Below are 27,149 nucleotides of genomic sequence, written 5' to 3'. Positions count from 1 at the left end.
CTCGCTTCGCGAATGCGTCGTGAGTTGAAACCCGAGGGAAGATAATTTTACAGTGATTTTACAGGATGTTTTAAAAAGAGCGAACTGATTGTATACAGCTATACTCTCCTCATCAAGACGAAGGAGAAAGTTCCCATGTACATAGCGCCTAAGATGCTTAGTTAAAGATTAATGTCGAGTCAGGATTAAGAGAATTAGTTTCGATTAGTTCACGTAGAATATACATACAATAATATTGACTTAAATTAATTATTGAATCCACTCGACTTTTAATCGTGGGCACTTGGAAGCGGCCGTTCACTCGCTTCTGATTGACAACTCTTGCAAAAGGTAATTGATATCAAGAAGTGCGCAACACTCCAGGAGTGTTTGAACGCACAAGATAGTTCATAACGCGATTAATCCAGAATCGTATTACTTCACGTGGACATTTCAAGCGTCCTTTTTAATTTTCGAGATTCATTTAAATAAACATTATCTTACATGTATTACGTTAACATCGAAATGCAATTTTATCTTGATTAAATTTCTTCATCTTGAATTTTAAGCTAAGTTTCAGGGATTGTATTTATATAAATTTTTTTACTTGTCTCGACGAGAAGAATGTAACTACGTACTGCCAACCTATATTTTCCAAAACCACCTTGTATATATGATTTCATATAATTACATATTTAATCGTTTTGGTTTGAAACATATACAGGGTAACTCAGAACAACTTGCTATTCTTGAAGTGACTTGATATTTTTGAACAAATTCTAAGATGATTTTCCTTTTTGCAAAATGTTATCCGAAATTTAATTTTTGAGTTCTAAACATAAGTAGTTTGCTTATTATAGGGGAGAGTAGGAGATAAGCAGGGACGGCACAATTCACCGTCAAACTCCAGGCGTTTACGTTGAGCGCCTAATACGATGAACTTATTTATTTTTATAACTTCTGATGAACTTCTGATGAACATTTTTATAACTTCTGTTAGATTACGACCGACGGAGTGTTAACCATTGTTTCTTTAATTTTGCCCGCCAGAAGGAGGAAGGAAAGTCTACAACGTACGATCGAGCCGATGTAAAATTAAAAATAAAATTCTTCAATATTAAGGGAACGAATGCGTGCTAACAAAGTGTGGTAAAAGTTGTCATTTTAAATAAATAAATTTCAGATAAATAATCTTTACAGAGAAATACAAATTCACCAGTTTTCTAAAAGTAAGAATATCTTACGCTTTTTAAACAATGATTAACACTCTTTCTCATTTTTATTTTTCATTTTTCTCGCTTGTATTTTCAAAGTTTACCTTCCAGCTTGTTTAATCAAATATTTTATCCATACTGGATAACATTGCCGTCGACTGTTGCATTTTGCTATGCAATCATACGCGTTTATGAAGAAGAAAAACGCGAGTTGTCGATTTCCTCCTCGCACTTGATATGATCATTAACGGAGGTTATAAAAATTATGTTTGCAGTGCATCGAGCAATTCTTCGCATCAGGCGCCCTGATGAGAGCGCCCTTAGGCAGGGACGGCACAACTCACCGTCAGACGCAGGGCGCCTGACGGTGAGTTGTGCCGTCCCTGCCTACTCGCTGCGTACCCGACCTTATAAGATAAGCAAACTATTTATTTTTATAATTCAAAAACTAAACTTCAGATAACATTTTGCAAGAGGAAAGATCGTCTTAGAATTTGTTCAAGAACGTGTCATTTCAAGGACAGCAAATTGTTCTGAATCATCCTGTATATTACCGACGAACAAATTCATTTCGGGAGATCGCGATCGCTGCTTTTTATCTTTTTTTCTTTTTTAATATGTGCAACTTCGTCATAATTTATACGGCAATTGTGTGATTGTCGTACAACGAGTTTCGACCGCGGGGGTTTTGTATCATATATACAGGGTGTCCCATTTTAATGTCCCATCCCAAATAACTTTTCAGTATTGAAGTTTCAAGGAAAATGAGTCTGAATAAAAGTTGTAGGGATTTAAATGAGCTACCTTATGATGACCTTGACTTTGACCTTGACCTCTATTTTCAAAATCATTTGAAGGTCAACTTGCATTTTTTAAATGGAAACCTTTATTTTTTATTACACTTTCTTTCTTTCTACTAGTTAATTTGAACAACTTTTGTCTAAAACATTTTTTTATTTGTCTAATATCTTTTTAGATATTTAAGGAAAACTTGATAACTTTTTCAATATTTAACTTACGATATCTCGCTATTTGTCGGAAGAAAAAGTGGTGCTAGACTTTCTTGCTTTATTTAGTCTCAAGAATATATTGTTACAATAGCGCCTTGACTTTTGTTAACTTACTGATTTTTGGAAATTGCAAAATCATCAAATTAACAAAAATCAGGGCGCTATTGTAACAATATATTCTTGAGATTAAATAAAGCAAGAAAGTCTAGTACCATTTTTTTCTTCCGACAAATAGTTAGCGAGATATCGTAAGTTAAATATTGAAAAAGTTATCAAGTTTTCCTTAAATCTCTTAAAAAATATTAGACAAATAAAAAAATGTTTTAGACAAAGGTTGTTCAAATTAACTAGTAGAAAAAAAACAGTGTAATAAAAAATAAGGGTTTCCATTTAAAAAACGCAAGTTGACCTTCAAATGACTTTGAAAATAGAGGTCAAGGTCAAAGTCAAGGTCATCATAAGGTAGCTCATTTAAATCCCTACAACTTTTATTCAGATTATTTTCTTCGAAACTTCAATACTGAAGAGTTATTTGGGGTGGGATATTAAAACGGGACACCCTATATATATATATATTTTTTTTTTTATATAACATTTACGCTCAAGAAACGACGCGAAAGCAATTGTACAAAGCGAAGACTCTCTGATTCTTCTGAGCAGCTGACCCGTCGTTATACTAATTATTAACAGTTCGTTATCGTTCGTTGTACTTTATTCCTGCAGACTACGATTTTATCACAGTCCTTGACGAGATCACACTCGCGATAGTCGGAGCTACGTGACTGGCGCACGTTCGCAACGACGCAGAGCATAGAGTTACAAACACTAGTGGACGTTTTGTCTCGATAAAGGATCACGATAGTGATGATTACGCGCATTTTCGTAAACTCTTAACTCTAAGATAACCACACGCAGTATATGCGCCGTCTGAAAAGTAAACTCTTTCGCACATCGAGATAATATCTTGAAATTCATGTCGTTTTCTGCGACCGAAAGATCATTCATCCACCGTGGCTGGGAGTGCGCAACTAATCAGAAACAAAGCTGCCTGATGATAACATGTCTCTAAACTTCGTTTTCACTTAACACTTACGCGCATCTCTGTAAAGAAAAAAGGAAGATATAACAAGCGAAAATATATAATGAGCGGAAATCATATAAACTGCACTTACCTGCGAGAGAGAGAGAGAGAGAGAGAGAGAGAGAGAGAGGGGGAGAGAGAGAGAGAGAGAGAGAGAGAGAGAGAGAGAGAGAGAGAGAGAGAGAGAGAGAGAGAGAGAGAGAACGAAACCAGAAAGAAACAAATCGATGAGCGATTCTGAATCGAAAAAATGTTATATGAAGGGAAGCTCTGCGCGAAGAATTTGCAATGACCGCAAAAATGAGCGAAACAAGAGGCGGAGTATGTCGAAAGAATGCGACTCGGTGGGAAGTAAGATGAGAAGTTTCTGTAACGCCTGAAGAGAAATCGGCGAGGCCGCAAGACCCGAGCAATACGCTCGGTTAATTGAACTTGAATCGCCTGGCGCGTTTTTAATGGCACGATTAAACAAGAACCGAACGCGGAGGTAATACGCAATATGGCGTATGTACATGTATGTAGGTCGCGAAGAGACCGTTTTAACTTTCATCAATGTCGAAATGTACAATAATATACATGCGTATGTGTATATTTATCATCTAAACGTCGACTTTATAGATCCTACGCATACAAAAGCGTATATCTCACCATAACGAGATAGGTTTTATCGTGCTTAAAGAATACGCTGTGCGTTTCGACGAGAAACGAAATTCTCGCTCTCTGTGTTTTAACCAGTTCACAGTGGTGGGCCTAAAATTAAGTTTTGTGAGCCAAAACTTGTGAGAGTGTATGAATAATTTCGTATTTTACGTTAGAAGCTATAGCGGTTTCTTTGGGTCGCTAATGACGAATCCATAATAAAAATTCCCAAAACAAATTGGCAGATCCAATATGGTGGCTTCAAGCGGCTTTGATATTTCATTATAGATACATATCAAACTCGGTATGTTTTTTTGCTCCGATCCATCAGAGCTATTCGGCAAAGAAATACGAGGTTTCCTTCAAGATGTATCATCTTTTAAGAATGAAAATAGGAGCATCCATAATGGAATACTGTTAGTCATTAGAAGCCGCCATGTTGGATTCGCTATTTTAGACTTTGCAATTTCGACTGGACTCATCATTAACAATCCAAGAAGTATGAAGATATCGAATATGATTTTCTCCATAACGGAATAATAAAATTAGCCAATTGGAGCCGTCATATTGGATTTGCTATTTTTAATTTTCAAATTTCGATTTCAGGTTCGTCATCCAAAATACTCTAAAAATTTCATATAAAATCAAACGGGGATATCAATCTTAACAAATATTTTTCAACAACTGACAAATTTGAGTGTTCAAGCGCCGCCATATTGAATCCGCCATTATGACTTTCTCAAATATGATTCCGAATACCGATTCGCAAAACAAGGGTGTATCAAATTTGATGCACATCTGTTGAAAATTGACAGAGCTACTCATGATGCTCATATACGAGTTATTACCGGCTATGGCATTTCTTTTTTCGCTCATACATGAGTCATTACTAGTGAACTGATTAACTCTCTCGTGACACTTTTGAGACATCAAAAATATTTCGTGTGATCTTCCGTAATGAATCGCCCATGAAACAACTTCGCTCAGGTGACTGAATTTTTCGTCCGGTCGCGGAAACAGGAAGATTCGGATCGATATCGGATTGTTCCTCTGAGAAATCTCAAGCAAATTTCAATGCACTTGTATGTTCCGATGAAGGTTTATGCGCAATGTTTCCTTCTCCGTGTATTCCAAGTTACAATCTTCCATCGAGAAAACTTTCCTCGGATTGCTTCATTCTTCCACAAATCTCGCTTCTCGATTCGCGGAAACGGAATCAGATTGGATCTCTTCGTCCTACTTTATCCTACTCGTTATTCCATCAGCCATCATATTAAATCATATTAAATAGTCAAGCCATTAATGTTTTCATCATCGTTCGAGCGACGTCGCTCGAGGGAAGCTACGGAAAGTACGAACGCTCCGTTCGAGGAAATTCCACCTGTCGCTCCGCCGCGAAGGGACTCGGCGAATTTTCCGACCGAATTTGCTCCGACGTTTGCACGCAGCCTTCGAACATTCAGACTTACAGAAATGACACACTTGCGCTCGTCAGCGCCGGCCGAACGCGGTTAAGCGAGTCGACCGAGCGGATTCGCATCTCGAGACAATCGTTTTCTGCTGGCGTTTCCGCGGAAGAAGATTTTTCCCGCGGAAACGGCCGCGTATTTCACGGCGCATTACTCGGCGGCCGATTTGCGTAACGCAAATCGCTCGCACTCGAATGACGCGTTTTACATCGTTTCACGTCAATTCTGGGCTCGCCGAGAACTCGTTTCATTTGACGCGCTCGGGCAGAGGCGGGTGCAGCCTCCGAAGTTTCCATGGGCGTACAGGTTTTGCGCGACCGTGCATGCGAAGAAAGGTTCGTTACTCAGGGGCGTAACTGCGCCTCGCACGCACCCCGGGTCATCGGTCTCTGCATCGTTAGAAAGATGTACGCTTTTTTTTTCTTTAATGTGGGTATGACAGAATTTTTTTTTTGTTAATTTTGCGGACTTGCCGTTCGCAATTGTGCGATCTCGCAGCCTTGTGAGAATGTAATTTCACGAAACGAGAGCGTCGCATGCACGCACGCACGCACACTTTCCGCCGCACTTCCCGGCGAATTCGACCAAGAGGGAACAGACACACATAGATAGCATATACTGTTACTTTTCTTTTATTCTAATGTTATCGCTAAGATAAAATAATACGCGTGGGATGGCATTGAAGGCAGGCGCGCGCGCGCTTATTTTAATTAGCATTATTTCAAGGTTCGACCTACTTTCTTCTCGACGTGACAAACTCCCGGTCGCGTATCTCGAAGTGTCTCGTTCGTCGAAGTGTCGAGATTAATAGTTATCCTCGCATCGGGCGAGGGCAAATAACGCCAGTGTGATAAATGGCCAACGCCGGATTATCAATCTTTCGGATATCCGCCGCGAGACTTTGTCACGTATTCCCTTTTATCGCGAACGTAAAAAAAGTCGCGTCGCTTTTCACGTAAAGCATACAAAAGTTAAGATCGCGATGCTACTTGTATAAAAGGCTCAGGGGCGGTATGGTGCGCGTGTATGGGTGTGTTTATTGCGTAGGCCCGTCCCGCGTCCCGCTCCGATTCGGTCGAGTTACGGCCCTGTACCTGTCCGCGCGATAACACAGATATCGACTCGTACGCGCACGCGACGCGATGCAAAAACGACCAGCGCGCGCAGCCACACTCCACAGCGCACACGAGCGCGCACGTGTGGACGGAGAGAGAGAAAAATTAGGCTTGGTTGAATGAACCGATTTTCTAATGAAATATGAGCGAGTGAGAAATCCCGAGATCGAGAATGGCAGAACTTCGGCTCGGCTCGAGACCGCAGGTGCTGATCATTCAGGCCAGATCCCGACAACTTCAACCCGACAAGAGATCACCTCGGTGTCGTTCCGGCCGAAAATTCGTCCACTTAACCGAATCTTCATCTTCGTACACACGTAAGAGCCTGACGACGCGCGACCGGTCGACAATGAACATACTTATGCAAACGAAAAAAACCTACGTTTCGTGTCGAAAATTTGCGCAAAACTCGTCGACGCAGATCTCTCTCGCGAAATTCACAGGCTGTCCACTCTCGGCTGCGCGCGTGCGCGAGAAGGATGCTACTCCGGTCGGCGGGATAAAGCATGACTACGCACAGGACATGGCTGCTCACCCGTTTCTCCCCCGTCTCTCTCGCGCGATATAAATAATATTATACATACGTGCTTGTGGTCTCTTTGTAGCAGTCTTACGCACGGCATTGTCTGCCGGTGTTCCGATCGACATTTGTGTATTTTTCGCTTAACAATATATTAGTTCGCTCGCTAGCTCCGCACTTTCGCGGCCGCCGAGTCGCGGAAGTAACGAGTGAGGATCGCTGGCGCATTGCTATTGACGGCATTGGCAACACATGTTGTTGTAGTACTTCACCCGGCACAGGCCGTTCTTCACCACCACCGCGCAATTCGGGGACTTGTCCACGCACTTGGCTGGCTCGTGCGCTTCTAAAACGCAATGGTTCAGGTTATATCTATAAACTACAGACGGATTAGATAATTTGTTCTAGTCGATCGCAGTCGAGAGAGAGAGAGAGAGAGAGAGAGAGAGAGAGAGGGTTGAAATTGGCGTTTCAGAGACAGCCTACTCGAAAAGCCTACTTACTTTTCGGCGGTTTGTTCACCGCTGACTCCTTCTTGCACGGCTCCACGCTGCATCGTTGCTCGCCAATTGGTTTGCCGATCTCCGAGCAATTGCTGCTGCCGACACCCTCGATTATGCACCGTATGAGCCGCGTTTGCACCCCAAAACCGCACGTCGCGGAGCACTGAAAGCGAAACGTAGCGGTGTCATTTTCGGGGGAAATCCCCTTGGATGTTGATTTGAGACCGACTTCTCTTACCGTCGACCAATCCGAGGTGAACCATTCCGGCGAGCACGCCGACATCCTGCAGGCTTGTTCGCTCGCCGGCTTCGGCTCGTTGCAGTTTTTCGCCGGTAACACAGCAAACTCGTCATTCGTCCTGGACAGGCAAACGGCGCTGCGACGCTGCACGCCGACGCCGCACGAGACAGAGCACTGGAAAAGCACGAAAAATTCACGTGAGTTTGTTCAATTGCGCAACGCGTAATCTCATGTCTCGCGATTATGAGTGTTCGAGCGCTCTCCCATACAGCGCAGAAAGTCGTAGCATCATTGCTACAACGTTGCAAGAATGTTGCAATGTTGCAGCAACATTGCTACAACATTGCAGCAATGTTGCTGCAAGTTTGTTGCTGCTATGAGCTTTTTCATCGCGAGACTCGTTAACGCAAGATTCGTTAACGTTTGTCTACGGCGGTCGCTTTGACGTTTACGTGTTGCCGCGAAGCGAGCAAGTTCGGTTCTCCGAGTCATCTTGTACTAACGGAAGTCCACGGGCCGGTGAACCACTTGGCTTTGTCGCAGCTCGTGCCTCGTCCGAAACAGCGCATCTCCATGTCCGGTCTCTCTTTGGGATTGCAAAATAATTCGCTACCGTCGGCGCACGCAACTCGCCTGGTCTTCACGCCGTTCCCGCACTCCGTCGAGCACTGCGAAGCATAACGAACGGTCCGTGGTGAGCTTGGAATAGAGAGGAATATACAAAATATGCACACGGAAAAGTACATCTGCATGCAAACAAGTGCTACTTGCTTCAAGTGTTTTCAATATCAGTTCACGTATCCGCAAATCTTACATCTCTAGTGAGTTTCGAGACCTCAATCGAAAATATGAACCCTTAAAAGTTACCATCAAAGAAAATCACGTTAATGCTGCCATGGGTGAAATTTTACGATGTATATTTTTTTGTTTTAGAAATAAAAAAAGTCAAACAAATGCAATTAAATGTTCTATTATTATTATTATTAAAGATTAGATAAAAAATAGAGGAGTTATTGTTTGCAGCGGATAATTTAACACTTAATAAGATCGAGACAAAATTCGCATGGGATGAAATTTCACCTATGGTAACCTTTAAGGTTAACTTTAAGTTCACTAGTGGATCCAACATCAACGTTTTATAACCGTTTTCACCAAAATTGGTGAAAACGGATAATTTCGTATTTTATATAGAAGCTTACTTAAAAGGATCTTTTGGGTCTCTGGTAATGAATTCAGGATAGAAATGACGGACCCAATATGGCGGCCTCAAGTGGCTAACTTCCATTATGGATACGTATTAAACTCAATACGTTTTTTGCAGTTAACGGATTTAAAATATTCAATCTTTGTTGTTTAATTTTGAGTATACACTCAAGATTGGTATAATATCTTTTAAATTGTTCATTACGGAAGCAGCTTACTGTTAGTTTTTAGAAATTGCCATATTGGACCCGCCATTTTAGATTTTACCTGACTGGATTCGCCATCAGCAACCCAAAAACATAAACATATCGAATATGATCTTCATAACGAAATAATACAATGTCATATGGGATCTGCCATTTTTAATTTTGAAATTTCGACCCGAGGTCTGTCATTTTCTATAAAGAAAAATCTTCTATAAAGATTTTATAAAAATTCAAATAGGAATAGGATCAATCTTAACAAATATTCTTCAAAAACTAACAAAATTGAATATTTAGATGTCGCCATATTGAATCTGCCACGAATTTCTCGATTTTGACTCCGGATTCATAATCAACGGCCCAAAAAACATGGGTGTATCAAATTTGATGCAAATTCGTTGAAAATTGACTTCTAAAACTTTTAACGTTTAACATTTTTTTCAAAAACGTCACTCCGAGTTAATTCAGGGTATCCATCTTTCTGGCACACCATGTATATGAGTCATTATTAGTTGTGGTACTTCTTTTTCGCTCGTACATGAATCATTGCCATTAAAAGAAACATTCAGCTTGCTTTTTCTATATAAAGTATAAGATTTATAATATTCTTGTAAAGAAAATATAAATATTTCTTCTGAGCGAAGTCTTCTTTCGAGTGACAATGCAAGATTTCTTGAAATCTGCACATTTTAAATATATTTTTAGAAACTAGAATAACTCTTTCTATGTACGCTCGTTTGTATTTCGTACCTTGGAAGACCACTCCGAGTACAACCAGGGCGCGTGGTGTCTTGCGTCCATCACCATGTTACAGGCTGCTATCTCGCACGGTTTTTGGGACTCGGGCTTGTTGAGCAACGAGCAAGACTCTCCGGATGTTATGCAAGTGACCGTTCGATTTCGAATTCCGCGACCACACGTGGTCGAGCACTGAAAGGTACAATTACGTGACAAAAGCGGAAGCCGGCGGAAAGCCTTGCCGGAAGCAAGTTATTGGGACAGAATTTATATTTCCACAAAACGACGCGACGAGTTTTATTTTTTAACACGTCGACTGTCGCGGCTTTTGTATTCTCTAATGTTATCTGTCTATCTCACTTATCGGTGAAGGGAATATTACGCTTTAAAGGAATCCCTAGAAACATGTCACTTGCTTTAATTAAAATAAATAATTGTTCACAACTCCGACAATGTTGATGATTTTTCGACCTATATGTTTATCAGGACTCTTTTCCTCCATTTGGTGAATCAGCCCTTAGAGTCCTAAGCCCTTTTTTTTGAAATACCCTGTATATGCACAGTGGGATGCTTTTCAACCTTGAAATATTCAGATAACTCAAGAGGCATGTCGGCTTGCGATATACCCTACCCCGTTTTTGTGTTACATTCTTTCTGAATAAAATTTCTGTTTAACTGGAATCTTTTTCGTCCGAAAATCCTGCGCTCCAAAGAGTCAACGGACGAATAACTCACCGGGCCCCAGGCACCCACGTTCCACCTGGGCGCGTCGTGCTGCGAATGCATATGCCTCAATTCTGGACCCGTGTTAGGACACGCTGACAGGCTGCAAGCTTCCATGGTCCTTAGATCCGGCGGTTGAGCGCATGCGCTGGCTGCGACGCGCATTAACCTTCCCTCCATCTTTTGGACGCACTCCAGCTTCCGTGTCCTGATGCCGGCCCCGCAGGTGACCGAGCACTCGCTCCACGGCTCGGCTCGCCATCTAACGACGTTTCCGGCTCTTTGAATGCGAAATTGAACTTGTCCACTTACGCACATTGTGAATTACATTAGCGCCATGTGTGTCGGGATTATCGCGTGTTTCCATTCAGCTATTCAGGTTCCTCAGTGAAAGCTGCTGGAAATCGAGCGGCTTTCTTCCAAAACCGTGACTGAAGATTGTGAATTTGAGAAGCAAAGATCAGGCCTGGTAAGCCAGACCGTATTAAAAGAGCGTTTGCGATTTTATTTACGTTAATACAGCTTAATATGTTTTGGTCTCTCAATGCGGGTTGTAGAAGTTGCGTTGATTTTTAACCTCGTGAGACCGGCAAGCTGAATTTTGGCACGAGTACTTGAGGTGGTAAAAAATGGATTTTCAAGAGTTTGGCGATATCACATTAAAGTCACATTAAAATATGAACTCAACATTTTTTAAATTCAATACGACGACTAAAATCATAACTTTATTTTATCAAAATAAAACTGGACATCTGTTATGGGAAAAAGTAAATGGTAAAAATATACACAAAATTCGAAAATCTGTACACAGTTAAAAACATTTCGTACCTTGGTTAAAATTATTTGTGTGTAGAAAGTTTTGTGTTAAATTTTTTACACAGTCGTGTGTTAATTTAACATATCGCGTTGTTGTGTTACCTAGACTTTCTTGTGTTAAATTAAGATTATCTATTTTCTATCTATTTAAGTGTTGAAATAACATTTCCAGGTATTAAAATAACACAATTTATATGTAAATGCATAAATTCTTGCTATGACATATTTTATATGTTGAAGTCAACACCTAAAATGTGTTACTTCCTTCATTATAACAGTTATCTTGTGTTAAATGTAATGTAATAATTTAACATATTTGCTGTATGTTAAATTAACACATAAATGAGAGTGGATGATTTGAAACACATGAAATATGTTAAATTTAACATATCATTTCTTACAGTGTAAAGTAACCAAATATCGAAATATAACGAATAAATATAATATATAACGATAAGTTATGTAATATGTGGATAATACTTTGTTTTAGTTATCTATATTGGTTTGACGACTCGCCATTTCGAATTTCTATTTTTGAAATTCACTGTTAAAAAGAGCGACCTCGGAAACCTCAAAACCTACGACATCTTAAAGTTTTCGTAAAATTTTTACATTTCTTACAACTTGAATTTTGAATTTTCAATCTCACTGTCAAATAAAATAATCCCAGAGACCTTTGAGTGTCCAATTTTAGAAATATTCAGCTACCAGAAACATCAAAACGCGGTATTGCGTTCGCGCCAGTCAAAAGGGGTTGATTAAAGTTTGTCAGAAATCTGTCGGACAGTTCAAAACGCCCATAGCAATGCAAATTTGGCACCCTTTTTCCCTTTTTCCCGCTAAAGAAAAAAAATTATATCGCTTCAGATACCTGGGAACGCAAGGATGGTCGTTGCATCGCAACGGGGGTGGATGTTTCGGCCTTTCCAGGTTGCGGCAGCGTTTCTCGTTGACGAGCGTCTGATTATCCTCGCGGATGCACTTCAGGATCGCCGTCCGCACGCCTGCAAGCGCAAGAATGTCGCAGTGCGTCGCATAAACGCCTAACGTATCGCGTCGCGCTTCTTCTCATCCTCGGTCAATTTCGCAGGACGAATTCCCCTCCATCTGTCAGGCTGCAGCGCTGCGAGCGCGATTCGCAAAAATGATAGGAACCGGGGTGCTGGTGGATGCCTCCCGGCTATCGCATCCTGAATTATGATCGACGTGACCGTTTCGTCCCTCCCCCGTATACTTTCCGCCCGTATCGCGTCAATCTAAATTTAGGAGAAGCCTCGGACATATCGGATATATCGGATGCTGTCACGTGCAACATTCAGGCGCCGAGGAAGTGAGCGAAGACGCTGGGAGCGTGCGCCATTGACGACTTCCGGCTTCGTGTCTTAAAAACGGAAATGACCTCCCGCTTGTATGTAGGAGCTTGAATTACGTAGTTCTGAGTCCTAGCAACAGAAATTGTATTTTCAACATTCATTACTTTTTTTGTTTGATTTGAAAAAATCGACAACTGAAGCTCATGAAATGCTTGTTACAACTTATGGTGATCGAGCTCCATCGTATTCCAACTGTAAATTTTCGTTTCAACGATTCAAAAGTGGTGATTTCGATTTGAGCGATAAAGAATGTACTGATCAACCAAAAAAATTTCGAGATTCTGAATGGCAATTGGCTGAACAACTTAACGTCGATAAATCAACAATTTCTAAACGCCTACACGCCGTGGGAAAAATTCAAAAGGAAGGCAAAAATGGGTTCCATATGAATTAAGTGAAAGTGCCATTGCAAATCGTTTATCGCAATATCGCCATGGCTTTGCTTACCAGACAGAAAAGAGAGTTTTTCATGGCGAATTATATATAATATATAATTACGAGGATGTGCAAAAATGGATGTCTGCTCGGATTTCTTCGAAAGACAGATCGTTTTATCGTCGCGGAATCGCTATGTTGCCAGAAAGATGGGGGGAAAAGTCACAGCTAACAACGGAAAATATTTTGTTTGATGTGAATTCAACCATTTCTTTAAAGTAAAGATAAAAAGATTGACAAAATAAGATCAGAATTAATTCAACCTCCTAATATCTTCGCATCTACGTTTACGTCCGCGATTATTTGCGATTCGCCGGATTTCATTCGCTCGCTTTCGGTTAACTACAGGGTGAGGAAAAAAGATGGAAACCCTTAAAAATTTGGAAAGATATAAGTTTTACAGAAAAGTGTTTCAGACAAAAGTTACAAGGCTCGAAACGATGTATTTACTGATCTTATCAGTTTGACCTAAAGTGGCGTTACCAAGGTCAAGCCAAGGTCAACTTATTTTTTTTAAACAGAAACCCCCATTTTTTATTATATCATCTTTTAACATTTGACATTTGACATTTAGACATTTGACATTTAGACATTTGACATTTAGACATTTGACATTTAGATAAAAAATCGAAGCATATGCACGCCCTTGATTTGATTTATGCAAGAACGAGGGCGCAATTCGCTGTGTGTGGCAAGCCTTTAGCCTTTTCCAAGCCGGAAATTGCAACGAGATTTTTCGCGAGAGGCGTTTTCCGCGCTGCCGGAAGTCGTAATAACGCCTAGAGCGACGTCTCGTATTACGGGAAACGCCTTTTGCCGGAAATCACGCGGGCGGTCGCGATGTGCGAGAACGTTGAAAATACTTTGCCATTGATCAGGTTTTCGACTATCACGCTAAAACATTCGGTACAATAGTAGCGAAACGAACGTACGAACTCGGGTCGACCTTGCGACTTCCCACGCAACATCTCGATCGGACACAGACCAAGTCGTTCCTGTCATGACCTTTAATTGCTCGGACGCTTTTTGCCGAATTGCGCGTTTAATCGTCTCCTCACGGCGGAGCCCAAACGACGGCTCGAAATTACGCGACTTTTTATGTCGCCGGCGTTTCGGATTATGTGTGCATGTGTGTATATGTGTGTGTGTGTGTGTGTGTGTGTGATTCGACCTGGTGATTCCAAACATCGCGTGTAAAATATGAAAATGTGGAGATATAAAAACATCTTACGCGCACGAAACGATCATTCCTCTCGGACCACCTTCCTCAGTTTGCACACTTAGTTTTCAGTTCTAAACGAGGGACTCGGCTCGCGGAAAGAGCGTTGCAGGAAGGCGAGCCTCACTTCCCGTCACGCCAACGACGTATCTCTCTCGGCGAGGTGCGCTCACAGGAGGTGGACTTTCCGTCCAAGAACACACGATATCGCCGGCGGGATTTTTCCAATTGCGTGCTCACGGCACGCGATACGCGCGCCGCGAACGACGCGCGATTAATTATCGACTTACCTCCCCCGCATTCCTCCGAGCAGGGAGCGAAGTCGGCTATTTTCCAAGCGAACTTCCTCCTCTTCTTCTTCCTCGCCTTTGACTTTGGCTGATCGCCCGCCATCACCGTGGTCGGCGGATGCTTCATCTCTTCCTTCCGCCCGACGTGCTGCGTGCGCGCGGGATCGCGATCGCGACGCGTCGAAGATAAATCGCCCCGCCGATCCGATCTGGAAGGCAAGGCGAACGAGCCGTATGAACGAAGACTAATCGCGGGGCTCAGCTCCGGGGCTCGGACAAGCCGCATAGATTCCCCCGTGTCGCACAAAGGAGGAAGAGTCTCTCCATCGGCGGAATCCGAGCCGCGTGAAAAGCTCGCCCCCCCTCCCTCTCCTCCTCCCCCCCCTCCCCGGGGAGTGTATTCAACGTCGAGCAAGTTACTCCTTGAGAGTCGCGCGTTACCGTTACTCGGGAAGCAACGCGAATCGCTCTACAATCTCCGTTGCTTTTTTCTACCGGGCTTTTTTCTTGAGGGGGGGGGATGTCCGAAGAGAACGTCTCAATCTTTCGCGCACGAGAAAGAGTTCTGTACTCGTGTATCTTGCAAATAATACCGTGCGGACGTTGAGTGATCGATTGAAGAAGATTGGCGACCGGTCACGCGCGAGATGGAGCGCGCCAGGATAGTCCTTTAAATGTTAACTACAAATCGACGTAGTTATATTCGACAAGATGGCGGCGCAGCACTCTTTTTCGCTGAGTTTCGCCTGATCTACGAGCGCACGACGTTGCGGGAGTCGTGGATCGCTCGCTCGTATCGCCGATCTTCTCGAATCAATAATTCAGTGATTTCACGTGCTCGTTCGCGCGAAATGATGGGGGAACTTTTCGTTTGGTTTAATCTGATCTACATGACAGATTTGTACATGGCGGTCAGACACGCCCGGCAAAGTAACGATTATATTCGTTATCGTTACCCAGAAAATGTAACAGCTTTACCGTTACCGTTGCTAATGGGAACGAAAATAATCTCTTTGTCAAGTCGTTATCGGCAAAAAAAGTAACCTGTTGCTTCTCAGCCTTAGACGCACAACAACCGCGACGATTTTCGCGGGCGAAAATAAAACACGAGACCTAAAGAAATGTCCGAAGTATAATTATAATTGGGCTGTTTAATTAATTTTTCGATAGCCTGTCCCAAAATCGGTTTCGGATATTTTTGTTTTAGTCGAGATTGGTCGAGAACTTAAACTAACTTAGACGAGTTCCGTCTAACTGAGATCAGCTGATCACGCGCTTGAACGCCATATAGTATTTCCATTTCCAAAAATTGATATTAGCTATTAATTTTGCAATATTAGACAGAAAAATGGGCAAATTTGTTGTTACCTATTATCTTGAAAATTGACCAGCTGATCTCAATTACGGAACTCATCTAAGTTAGTTTAAGTCCTACCAACCTCATAACTGAAACCAAAATTTCCGAAACCGATTTCGGAACAGATCTGATGAGGCAGAGAGCGCATGCGTACTTACGTTCTCGTGATGGGCACTCGTATGGTCACGTGGCTCTCCGGACTAGGTATTTCATTGCCCCGATCGTTTGATCCTACAAAGAAGAACGTAACGTTACGACTTTATGGACTGTAAACAGCGATGTTTAATCGTACGTAATTGATACGGCGATAAAACAATTACCGGCGACGAGCAATGGCGGTGCGATTATCGCTTTGCCGTCCGGCACTTCCCTCATGGGCAACATATACTTGTAGAGGACGCCTGGATTTCGATCCAGCGATAAGATCTACGGCACCATGCGCGAAAAGCGATATTAACGATGTGAAGATGGGATGAAATTTCTCGAGTCAAACTTAAGTTCCAACTTCAAATCTGATCGGGCTAATTTGTTTCACCCGAAAAGTTGCGTTGAATTTATTTGGAAAACGGTTGAACTTAATTCACCATTTAATATAAACTCACGGAAAAAAAAATTTGAAAAAAAGTTCGAAAAATTAAGTTTCCAATTTCGTCGGTTTAAATCTGTTCAATTTGCGGAAAGCTGAATTCGAAAACTTCGACATGGCAGCGTGAGAGCTCGAGTCGAAAACAAAGCCAGAGAGAGAGAGAGAGAGAGAGAGAGAGAGAGAGAGAGAGAGAAATAGAGAGACAGAAACATTGCAATTATCTCAAGCCGATATACGGCTAATAAAAAACGAATAATGACGAATAAAGCAGCTCTCTATAATAAATACCTCTAGATGCAAAGACTCATTCAACGGTCCGGTTGCCAAGATGCACTCCATGCGGTTCCTATCGCCCCTCTGGTATGTTAATGTCGTACCAGCCGCTTTATAAGTGCCACTGGGACTGTAAGACCACGGTCCGTTTAGGATGTAACTGCCGTTACTGTCTCTCAACGCTGCGAGTAGATCGATCGTTTGTTAACCAGTCGTTCGCACTCTGCGTCGCGCAGTGTGTCGCGAGCGAGGAGGAAGAAAGAAAACGAAACGAGACAAGAACACGCCGCTCGTCTGGCCGACTTTCAAATGTCGAATCGTTCGCGCGAATTTCAGTCGGCAAGTGGCCGAAACGAGTGTGTCAAAATCGTCATAAATCCCACCCAAGTTCGCCGAGCGACATTCGTCACTTGTCGAACGCTGATGCCACCCGCCCTCGACACTTTCGCTTTGATCGTGCAGAAGCTGCCTCCTCGGAAGATCCCCCGAGAAGGCGTTCCTGAACACCCTGTGTACACTCGGAGAACTTTTTTACCTCGTGCATGAGACAGACGTTATCTACATTACGAGCTCGGCCCGAGAACGAAACGCGCGCGCGCGCGTCAGCTCGTCGCGCGAGCGGTGCGTGCGGTTCTAGAAGAGGCGTCCATGCGCTACCTAGAAAATTACTGCTGAACCGTAGCTCGGAAATGTTGAGCGACATGGCGCCCTTCGGAATCATGGTCACCTGCTGATGACCCTTCGGCAGAATCGGCTCCATGAAGATACCCTCGTACAATCTGCAACCTCTGCCCTGGCCACCGCACACGCCGCAGGCGTCCATCGTCGCGTCGGACCCCACCACCCCGTCGCACCCTACGGACTGAACGGCAAACATGTGAATTCCCAGCGCCACAGAGTTGCGCGCTTCTCATTCATTCATTCATTGGCCGCGTTCGGTGGAACAAAGTGATCAGAGAGCGCTCAGTGATTATTCTGTCTGTGATTGGGGCATTCTTTTAGATTCTTCATAGACCCAGAAGTATTTACCAATCAGGAGCGAGATTCAGTGGAAAATCTAGTAATGCTGTCCAAGTGTTGAGTCTGCTGAATGCAGTCATTCATGCGGAAAACATGCCCTCCGATTTCACCGAGCTCGACCTCGCTCCTGGTCCTTCGCGACGTCCTCCCTTATTCGGTGAGCTTTCCGGCTCGCGATTTTCTCTTTCTCTTTACTTCACTCGCTCGGCACTTTAGGAGGAATTAACGAGAGAGACGGGCGTTTCTCGGCTTCTTTTTGAGAAGTAACGTTTCGCAAAACGTCGTCGTCTCCGTCGGAGAGGATCCAAACCAGGAGAATTCGTCCTTTCTCGTTATTTCGTGTCATGTCGTACTCTTGAGATTTCTTAGAATGAAATTGCACTCGAGAAAGCAGAGCGCGGCTTTTCTGAGCGTCGTCGCGATTTCCCTCGCAATTGAAAAATAAATCTAAGAGCGCATTCACACCTGAGCAGAAAAGCAGAAAGCAGAACAGCAGAAGCCAAGAGAACGACAGAGAGAAAAACTCTCGCAAGAGAGAGAGAGAGAGAGAGAGACTATCAGCGCAAGTTCTGATTGGTTGCTGCCTTCCTGCTTTCTGCTTTTCTGCTCAGGTGTGAATGCGCCTTAACGCGTAGGAGCAGATTCAGACTCCACTCTGTGAGATCGAGTGAGATATTCATCTCCTCTTGCGATTTCACGAGCGGCGGTATTTTTTTATGTCGCCTCGAGCATCCAATTTCTACTCGCCTCCGAAAAACCCCGAGACAATTGACAATAACTGTTGAGCAAGTTCTTTTGCAATATAATCAAATATCAGTATTACTTTCCATCTTTTTAATGTAGATTTAAATTCGCGCCTCATTTATGACGGCTTTATGTGTTTTAGCCAACGCCATTTATATGAAAGTCCGCGCGGTACGACTTCCTTCCTTTTTTGCGCGTGCAAGCTATGCGCAAGCTATGCGCTTCTTTTGTGCGCCCCGAATAAATCATTCTTATGCATTCAGCTGTGTCCTCAAACTTTGTCAAACACACAGACTTCTATATCATACACTAGACCGATAGCATTGGCCTCCTTAACATGTCCCTTACAAGTGCGTATTTTAAAATTTCGCGCATGCGCATTGTGTACGGTCCCGAAAGGAATGTAACTGCACCGTACAGGCATTTTTGCTCCAGAAGATGTTAATATTTATCCAATATTTAATATTTCCTCTTGCAATGTCATATTCAATGACACATTCAATGTTCACGTTCAATGTTCATTCAATATATAAAGTAATTTTGCAATGCGCATGTGCGCACGATTTTATGTTTTACATAAGGGTCACTTTTATATGTGAAAACTGAAGTGAAAGAGAAAATGGAAGTTCTCAGTCTAGCTAATATATAAAAGTCTATGGTCAAACACATCGGAAGCTCGAGTGAAAATCAGAAAGGCCCGGTTCCGAGAGAGAGAGAGAGAGAGAGAGAGAGAGAGAGAGGGGGGGGGGAGGGAGAGAGAGAGAGAGAGAGAGAGAGAGAGAGAGAGAGAGAGAGAGAGAGAGAGAGAGAGAGAGAGAGCTGTTCATTGAGATAAGTGCGTATCTGACCAATGTGTCGGGCGTGCAATGAACCCCGATGCCGACAGGAAAAAGGAACGAAAGGGCCGCCGGCACCGCGCACGGCGGAGGGCCGAAAGCGTGAGCCGTGTGCACGGGTCAATAACGATCTCACCGATCGTATCGTATCGCGCGCCGGCCAACATATCGACCGTTAATTTCCGGCATCGTTTCTCTCTCGCGGGCGCGTATCACTCGCGCGCCCTATTCATGCCTACCTTGCATTGTCCGGCGACGCATAGCCACCGCTCGCCGTTGCGTTCCGTCGAAATCCCGATACCATTGCCGCCGCCGCCGCCGCCGCCGCCACGTCCGCGAAGATTCGGAGCGTCGCAGGGCGTGCCGTCTATTACTGCCGGTTCAAGCGTTGCGTAAAAACGCTCGCCGACTGCACGGCAATTGAGCGCGCATGAGTTCGGCGCTGGGGAACAGTAATCGAGATTAGGCCGCGCGGAAGTTGGCTCACCGGGAAGCGGTGTTCGCGCTTATCCGAATAGAATTGCGTATAGATGGCCGTTCAGATGAGCCTTTGCCTCCCCAACTTATCCTCCCGTCCTTACTTATGCAACAGAAAGGGTTGAGATTTGAATAAAAATTGTATATACAATTCTTATATGGATACAAATTTTTATAAATATTTATTTTATATAGATATAATTTTTGTCCATAGGAAAATTATATCTATAAAAAAACCGATATAAAATACATAAATATCTAAAAAAATTTTTATCCATATAAAAATTATATATGTAATTTAACATAATATGTGTATGTAATATATATATATATATATAAATATATAAAATTTTTACTTATACAAAAATATCTATAAAAAATCGATATAAAATACATATAAATATCTATAAAAATTTTTATCCATATAAAAATTGTATACATAATTTTTATTTTTATTATATATATGTAATTAAAAAATTATATATAAATATATGTAAAATTACATGTATATATTTTTTCACATAGGTATTTACATAGACGCGGTAGAATTATATATATATATATATAATTTTTATCTGAATCCTAACCTCTTTTGTTGCATATGTGGGATATCCATTGCTTCGCAGGTTTTTGCATATTTTTACGCACTTCATGACTGATTCGCGCGTGACATTTGGCATCATCATGTTCCTGAGACTTGTATATGTGTACATGAATATCATAAATTGTGTAATTATTTTCCCGTTGTCAGACCCTCAGTTATTCATGTAAATTAATTTGCCAGGCCTGACATTTTTCTTCAGCGTGTCCTCTTAGCGAACGAAGGTAACGTCCGGAAACGGAAGATTTTAGAAGAAATCTTTTTTCGCGTCCGAGTCTTCTTTTATCGTGCGATATTATTCTGCGATACGATATCAGACGGAAAATATGTACCTCCGAGCTGACGGTGTACAATTACAAAGCGCCCGCCGCTTTCCTTCAGAACTCACTCACCGTCTACGAAGGGCACCCAGACGTAACTGCGGCCCTTGTAGTTCCTCCTGTTGTACTTGGCGCACTGTTCCGCCCGCGGGTCTTCCGGGAAGTTCGGGCATTCCTGCACAAACGCGTAATAAATTAATTAAACTCGCGGTAATTGCAGGGTCGATCGTGAACGGAGCCGTTGCGCCGAGTCGAGAGAGAGAGAGAGAGAGAGAGAGAGAGAGAGAGAAAGAGAGAGAGAGAGAGAGAGGCGGTTCTCCGGAAGGACAAAAGAGAGAAAAACCGACGTAATCGATCGCATTCGCTTTTTACGGCACACGTCGCGCTTTTCCCAGAACGCGTGGGTAAAGGCAAAATTATTTGCGACTCGGTGAAAAACAAAAAGGGACGGACTCGCATTCCGAGCCGCCGCTGCCGAGAGGAAGTCCGTATATTCGCGCAAACATGCGAATGCCAGCACGTGTGTGGTGCTACGTGCGCGGCCGCGTTGCAATTTCCGGGTAGACTATTAATTGCCGGTGAACGAAACGGTGGTTACTTTGCCCGGGCATGTTTACGAATCACGAGTGCAGCCCGGAAATGTGGTCCCGGGTATCGGACGCGCGCGGATAAATATTTCCGCGGAAACCGCCTCTTTTTCCCAGCTAATAACGAATAACCAATGCGTGTGTTCTTCAGTCGATCTCGCTCGTAACTTGCAGCCGCGATTTTCGTTTCCCAGCTAATCGAAATCGGAAACGCGACGATCGAATATACCGGTAAAAATATCACGACAGAGGGACGACGCATTTTTTCACGGAAATACGGGATGCCCGCAAAGGCATCTCCTCGGGATGTCAAACTCACGCAGCGACGCTAACGAGGTCGAGTAGGTGAAAAAAAGCTTACGTAATTTTGCGTCCGGAAACACCCGGCAGAAAAATTATTAACGTTCAAACATTTACGAGAGTGGAATTGTTTTCCGCAACTCGTTATACAGAATCGCTGATGCGAAAAAACGCACCTTGGTGTACGTAAGGATTATATGAGTTGTTGCGGTGCTTACAAAACGCTCGAAAATTCCTCCTTCCGCGAGAATAATTTTCGTCGAACTAATAACCGCCGTTCGCCGTTCGTCGAACTAATAACCATCGAATTCCTTCGAATATTTCTACTGTACTAGAAAAGCTGGTATTCTGTTTCCATCAGATTCTTATAAACCAACCGTGGCCCCACAAAGAGGCGTCCATTCTCTGCCGGAGAACGATTTCCTCTGCAAATCTTTGTACGTCTGTAACCTCTCAATCGAGTGTTTTAGGTTATATAATTTTTTTTTCACCTACTCGACCTTGTCTAAGTTCAGCCCCGACTTTTGCGGACACCCCGTGTATTGATAATCGATCAATTTAGCTGTAAACCTTCCTTGGGTCCTTTGATTTGGGTCAAAGAGCTTCACGACCATAGACATAGTATAGACTTAGACTGCGCGTTCTCCCAAATTTCAAGGGTGGGGATAAACCTCCTGATGCACTCTGTTTTGTTTGTGCGTGTTTTCTTGCACACTCTCGATGGAGAGGGAATAGGGGAGGCAGATGTTAACCTGTACGAGCGGCTGTACCTGTATATATCTCGGGGTGAGCGGAAGGCACGGTGGTTGATCACTATATCGGAAAAAAATAAAAAAACCACGGCTATGTATTGTCGTACAGGTTAGTAATTAACTACCTCCGCCCCTTTCTCCTTCCATCTAGAGTGTACGAGAGAGAACGCACAGACAAAACAGAGTGTATCCTTTTCTACGTGACTCTACCCCCCCCCCACTCCTCGAACACGCAGTCTAGGTATAAAAAGTCTATGCTCACACCGTTTACCTGAGTTATATAACAAAATGGCCACTTGAGCCGCTCCGCTCTCGACGAGTCTCTTTCTTTCTCCCCTCGAAACCGACGACAATGTCGAATGAAAAGATGCCGAGCCCATCGTCCGGGGCCCACGATTGGGGCCCCCGCGGAGAGTAAACAGATCTTATCACGCGCTCTTTACTACCATCGAGGGCTAATCAACACCAGCAAGCCCTTCCTCCGCTCCCCTCTCGCCGACTGCAAGCGCGGCGGAGCCATCCATTAATGCGAGGGTCTTTAGTTTCGCAGGTGGTGATTATTCTTATGAATTTTAAACAACGCCACTCACACGCACGCACATCGGGATATAAATCGTCGTCGTGCGCATCCTTAATTGGCCGGCGCGATGATTTGTTCGCGACTCGTGACGCGAAGCGTCGGGAGGGAAATCCCAAAGGAGCGCGCTCTAGGTGGATATAGACGCATCCGTTGATTTATGTGGCGTCGGGGATGCTACGCGCACGAGGACGTAGTGACACGCATGAACCTGAAGAACGTGTGGATCCCCCGCGAGCCCGCGTGGCTAATTGTCGCTTCGAAGCAACTCGCCTCAACAGCCTCGCGGTGCTCGACGGGATCACTCGCCGTCGCGGGGAAACGGGAACGGACCTTCTCCGTGGGAATCAGAAGCGAATTCGGCTCCTCTCGCGAGGAGCCCGCGAGCCGCGTCTCGCTCATAGGGATGAGCATCGATAGAAAAATATCGATGTTCGTATCGTATAATGTGTCGAAAGCAAATATATCGATAACCAATATATATCGGAACAAAAATATATCGATATTATATAATATCGAAACAAAAATATCGCTAGTTTTAAATATATTGTGTAACGTTATATTTCTTTAACGTTAATATTTCTTCATCCTGTTTATTATAAACATTTTACTGCGAACTAACTTATTACGATACTTATTACGATAAATGACATTGCGATAATTACAATGACCACAGAGCTGCTCGTCTAGGAAAATGTAAAAACGATAACCTTGATAATATTTTTCCCTTTAATTTATTTCGTTGTTGAGTCCCAAAACCATTCCTCCCCGGGTCAGAAATAAAAGACTCTGATTGGGTGATTTTCTTATGCATTGTGTATTACACAGTCTGTCCCAGATACGATGAGACTGGTTCCGCCAAAGTTCTTAGCGCAGCGATATCTATGAGTGAACGATGGTAGGTGAATGTTCTACCCTTCATCTACTTAACCTCAAAATTTGAGCGAATTCGGTTGATATTTCACTGTGGTTTGACATTTTATGTAAAGTCACTTTGTGTATGCGTTATGCAAGAGTCTGTGCTCGGGCCCTTAAACTTTATACTAAATTACTAAATATTATTTATACTAAATTACTAAATATTATTGAAATTAAAAAAAAATATCGATATTCTCGATATCATATGCCCATCCCTACTCGCTCTCATCGTCTTCGCTCCCGATTCGCGTTTCCCGCGCGTCTGCCTCTTCTTTCTCCCCAACGACGTTGAATGTCGTCGGTTTACCTGAGTATTGCACGTGTGGTAGCGCCTGTACGTGCCGATGCAAATGGGCCTGACGCTGCTGGTGCCGTTCTCCGAGATGATGCTCCGTCGCCGCAAAAGCCTCCTGGAACGAATCGTCTCGCATTAGCTCGACATTGACCGCTGTGCGTTTCTCGGTAAACCTTGATCTCGATATCGAGAGATCGAGGAGAGGAGAGAGACGTTGAGCACTCTGAGAATAGTTCAGACATAATATAACAATGTAATAGAATATAAGATGTATTAGGTTTATGCAAAAGTTTTAGTCTTTCTCAGCCCTTTAGTGTAACTATTTTGAATTGAAGTATTTTCCCGCCGTTTTGTGTTTCTGTGAAGATTAATATTTGATTGAAAATACCGGCGAGAAAATATTTCAATTTAAAATAATTACATCAGAGAGCTGAAAAACAGACTAAAACTTTTGCATATACTTATATATAATAAATATAATATAATAAAAGATAATAAGAATAATATAAGAAACAGAGGGAGAGAGAGGATATAAGGATAACATAAAATATAATGATAAAATATAATGGTGAAAAAGAATAATATATGATAATAAGATAAAATAATATAAAAAAGAATGATAAAATTAAAGTGATACGAAGCAAATAAATATTACGAGTAAATGAAAATCCTTCCGTAAATTAGAAAAATATTACGCATGATTAAAGGTCAAAGTGATCAAGCTTTCCGGCAAAAGCAACTCTGTATATTTAGCTTAATATGTGCGCTATTAATTTATCAATTTATATTCACTTTACGCACGCGTCATTACCTCGTCCTAATGAGGGAGGCGACCGGGAGGCGAGTAGCTTTTTCTCTCTACTAAAATTACAGTATATAAATTATAGTGCTAAATTACAGACGCCATCTTTAGCGTCTCAACCTATGCCATTTTGTTGTCCCGACAAAAATGTAATTACGTACATATGATTAGGTATCATCGTCGTGAATCTTTCCCTCTCGCAGTGTGGTTCGTGAAAAAAAAAAAAAAGACTGAAAATTTGCCAATTCGAAAGACGCACGGAGACGTTCGCTTTTCACGAGTCTCGCGTGAAATAAACTTTCGTTCGTAGTTCTGACAGGCTTGATTTTTCCGACCTATGTTTACTTTCCTCACAATGAGCACCAGCTTACCTCGCAACCTTTCTTCCCCAACACCCCCTGCGCGTAATTCTACTAATTATATTATATAATGCGGTATAAATGTCGCTAATTGGTACATTCATCTCGCGTGACAGCGGGAGACGATTACTCAATGTTTGCTCGCGCCTCGCACGAATGACGCTGCGCATCGCGACGGTCGAGCGCACGCACTGCGCAAGTAGGTACATTCGATTATCCGGCTGCGTGAAACGAATTCGACGGGGGGGAGGGAATTCGTTCATTTTTCACCCGCTAAGTAAGTTCCTTCGTTAAGAGCCACCGTGAAGCCGTCCGGCTGTCGTTAGAGACAGAATCGCGCCGCCGAATTCAATATCGACGGCTAATCCGCGGAGGGAGAGAAAGAGAGAGAGAGAGAGAGAGAGAGAGAGAGAGAGAAACTCAGCATTCACTCGCATGCGATGTGAACTCGTCGCGAGAGATTCATACATTGCTTAGCGCGAGTCACGTAACGGCTCGCGGTAGCGCGTTACGAAGGTGTAAATGTCAGCGGCGATAACAGCACGTTTCTGCCCTCCCCGCCCCCGCCCCCTCCCGCCCCGAGAGGAGCTCGCCCGCGAGAGTCGTCGGCCTGCCGGTGTATAATCTTCTTACGCTACTGATCCGTAATTTGCACGCTGCTTTATGGTCGGCTGAGCGGGACATACAAGGTGTGCGGAACTTGCGCACTCGGCTTTTCGCTCGCCGCTCGCAACGCGAGCTTATTGTTACTGTAACAATCGGGAAATTTAAGCGTGACCGCGCTTTCAGCGAGGGTGCGGAGGTCTCTCTATGACGAAATTCCATCGGGGATGAACTCTCTCTCTCTCTCTCTCTCTCTCTCTCTCGGGGGAGGGAGAAGACACGCTCTCGATGGCGAGCGAGTGTACGACGGCCGACGAACGGCGGCGCGCGTGACAAAAGAACGCGCAAATGGCGCGCGATACGCGTGAATTGACTCGCGAACCAGCGCGTTTCCAGCGCGATATGCTGGTGCGCGATTGTCCAAGCTTCACGCTCCACCCTGCCCTTTTTGCACTCGCGTGATACGAGCGTAAGCGTCACGTAACGTCCGAGAGCGTTGCATCAATCCCGGGGCGGAGGGGGGGAAGGGGGGAGGGAGGGAGGGAGGGAGGGTAAGAAACAAGCGCGTGGACGATTGCTCGGCGCGCGAGTCACGCGAGTCGTGCCCTTTCGGCACTTAAACTTTCCTGTTTCCGGTGAAATCCATCGGAAGGCCGCCATTTCCGGTAATTTCATTAAAATTCAATATTATACGTAATTCAATTATACATAATATTAAATAAAGTAAGATATAAATGTTTGACTCGCCTCGATGGTCGCGACCATAGACATGGTATACCTAGACTGCGCGCGTCCTTCCAAATTTTAAGGTAGGGGTAGGCCTCAAGTAGAAAAGGATGCATTCTAGTTATACTATAGAAGTCTGTGGTCGCAACACTTCGTCGCCATTCGGGGACATTTCTCTCTGCTGATTTTCCTGGACGAATCCACAGCCAGCAGCCGAAGGCGATCGATCCATCGATCTCCATCGA

General features: G+C 43.4%; 1 protein-coding gene across 2 annotated transcripts in view; it reads right to left on the bottom strand.

The window, feature by feature from the left end:
* Positions 1–3,857: 3,857 nt before the first annotated feature.
* Positions 3,858–27,149, bottom strand: part of LOC105192436 (thrombospondin type-1 domain-containing protein 4) — a 93,300-nt gene continuing 70,008 nt past the window's right edge. Inside the window, exons 5-19 of one of the 2 annotated variants that reach the window (XM_011156580.3) lie at positions 24,427–24,529; positions 21,058–21,160; positions 19,827–20,029; positions 17,645–17,849; positions 17,003–17,169; positions 16,449–16,554; positions 16,287–16,359; positions 14,772–14,980; positions 12,326–12,458; positions 10,651–10,900; positions 9,928–10,107; positions 8,275–8,439; positions 7,769–7,945; positions 7,531–7,693; positions 3,858–7,373 (exon numbers count right to left, since the gene is read on the bottom strand). In XM_011156580.3, coding sequence (XP_011154882.1) covers positions 7,258–7,373; positions 7,531–7,693; positions 7,769–7,945; positions 8,275–8,439; positions 9,928–10,107; positions 10,651–10,900; positions 12,326–12,458; positions 14,772–14,980; positions 16,287–16,359; positions 16,449–16,554; positions 17,003–17,169; positions 17,645–17,849; positions 19,827–20,029; positions 21,058–21,160; positions 24,427–24,529 — 2,353 coding nt within the window. In that variant the 3' untranslated portion in view covers positions 3,858–7,257. Of the gene's footprint in view, positions 7,374–7,530; positions 7,694–7,768; positions 7,946–8,223; positions 8,440–9,927; positions 10,108–10,650; positions 10,901–12,325; positions 12,459–14,771; positions 14,981–16,286; positions 16,360–16,448; positions 16,555–17,002; positions 17,170–17,644; positions 17,850–19,826; positions 20,030–21,057; positions 21,161–24,426; positions 24,530–27,149 lie in introns of those variants that run through there. The other variant, XM_011156581.3, reaches the window with a different exon arrangement.

This window comes from Harpegnathos saltator, unplaced genomic scaffold (assembly GCF_003227715.2).
Source record: "Harpegnathos saltator strain DR-91 unplaced genomic scaffold, Hsal_v8.6 scaffold381, whole genome shotgun sequence".
NCBI lineage: Eukaryota > Metazoa > Arthropoda > Insecta > Hymenoptera > Formicidae > Harpegnathos > Harpegnathos saltator.
This window is presented reverse-complemented; position numbering and strand designations above follow the sequence as displayed.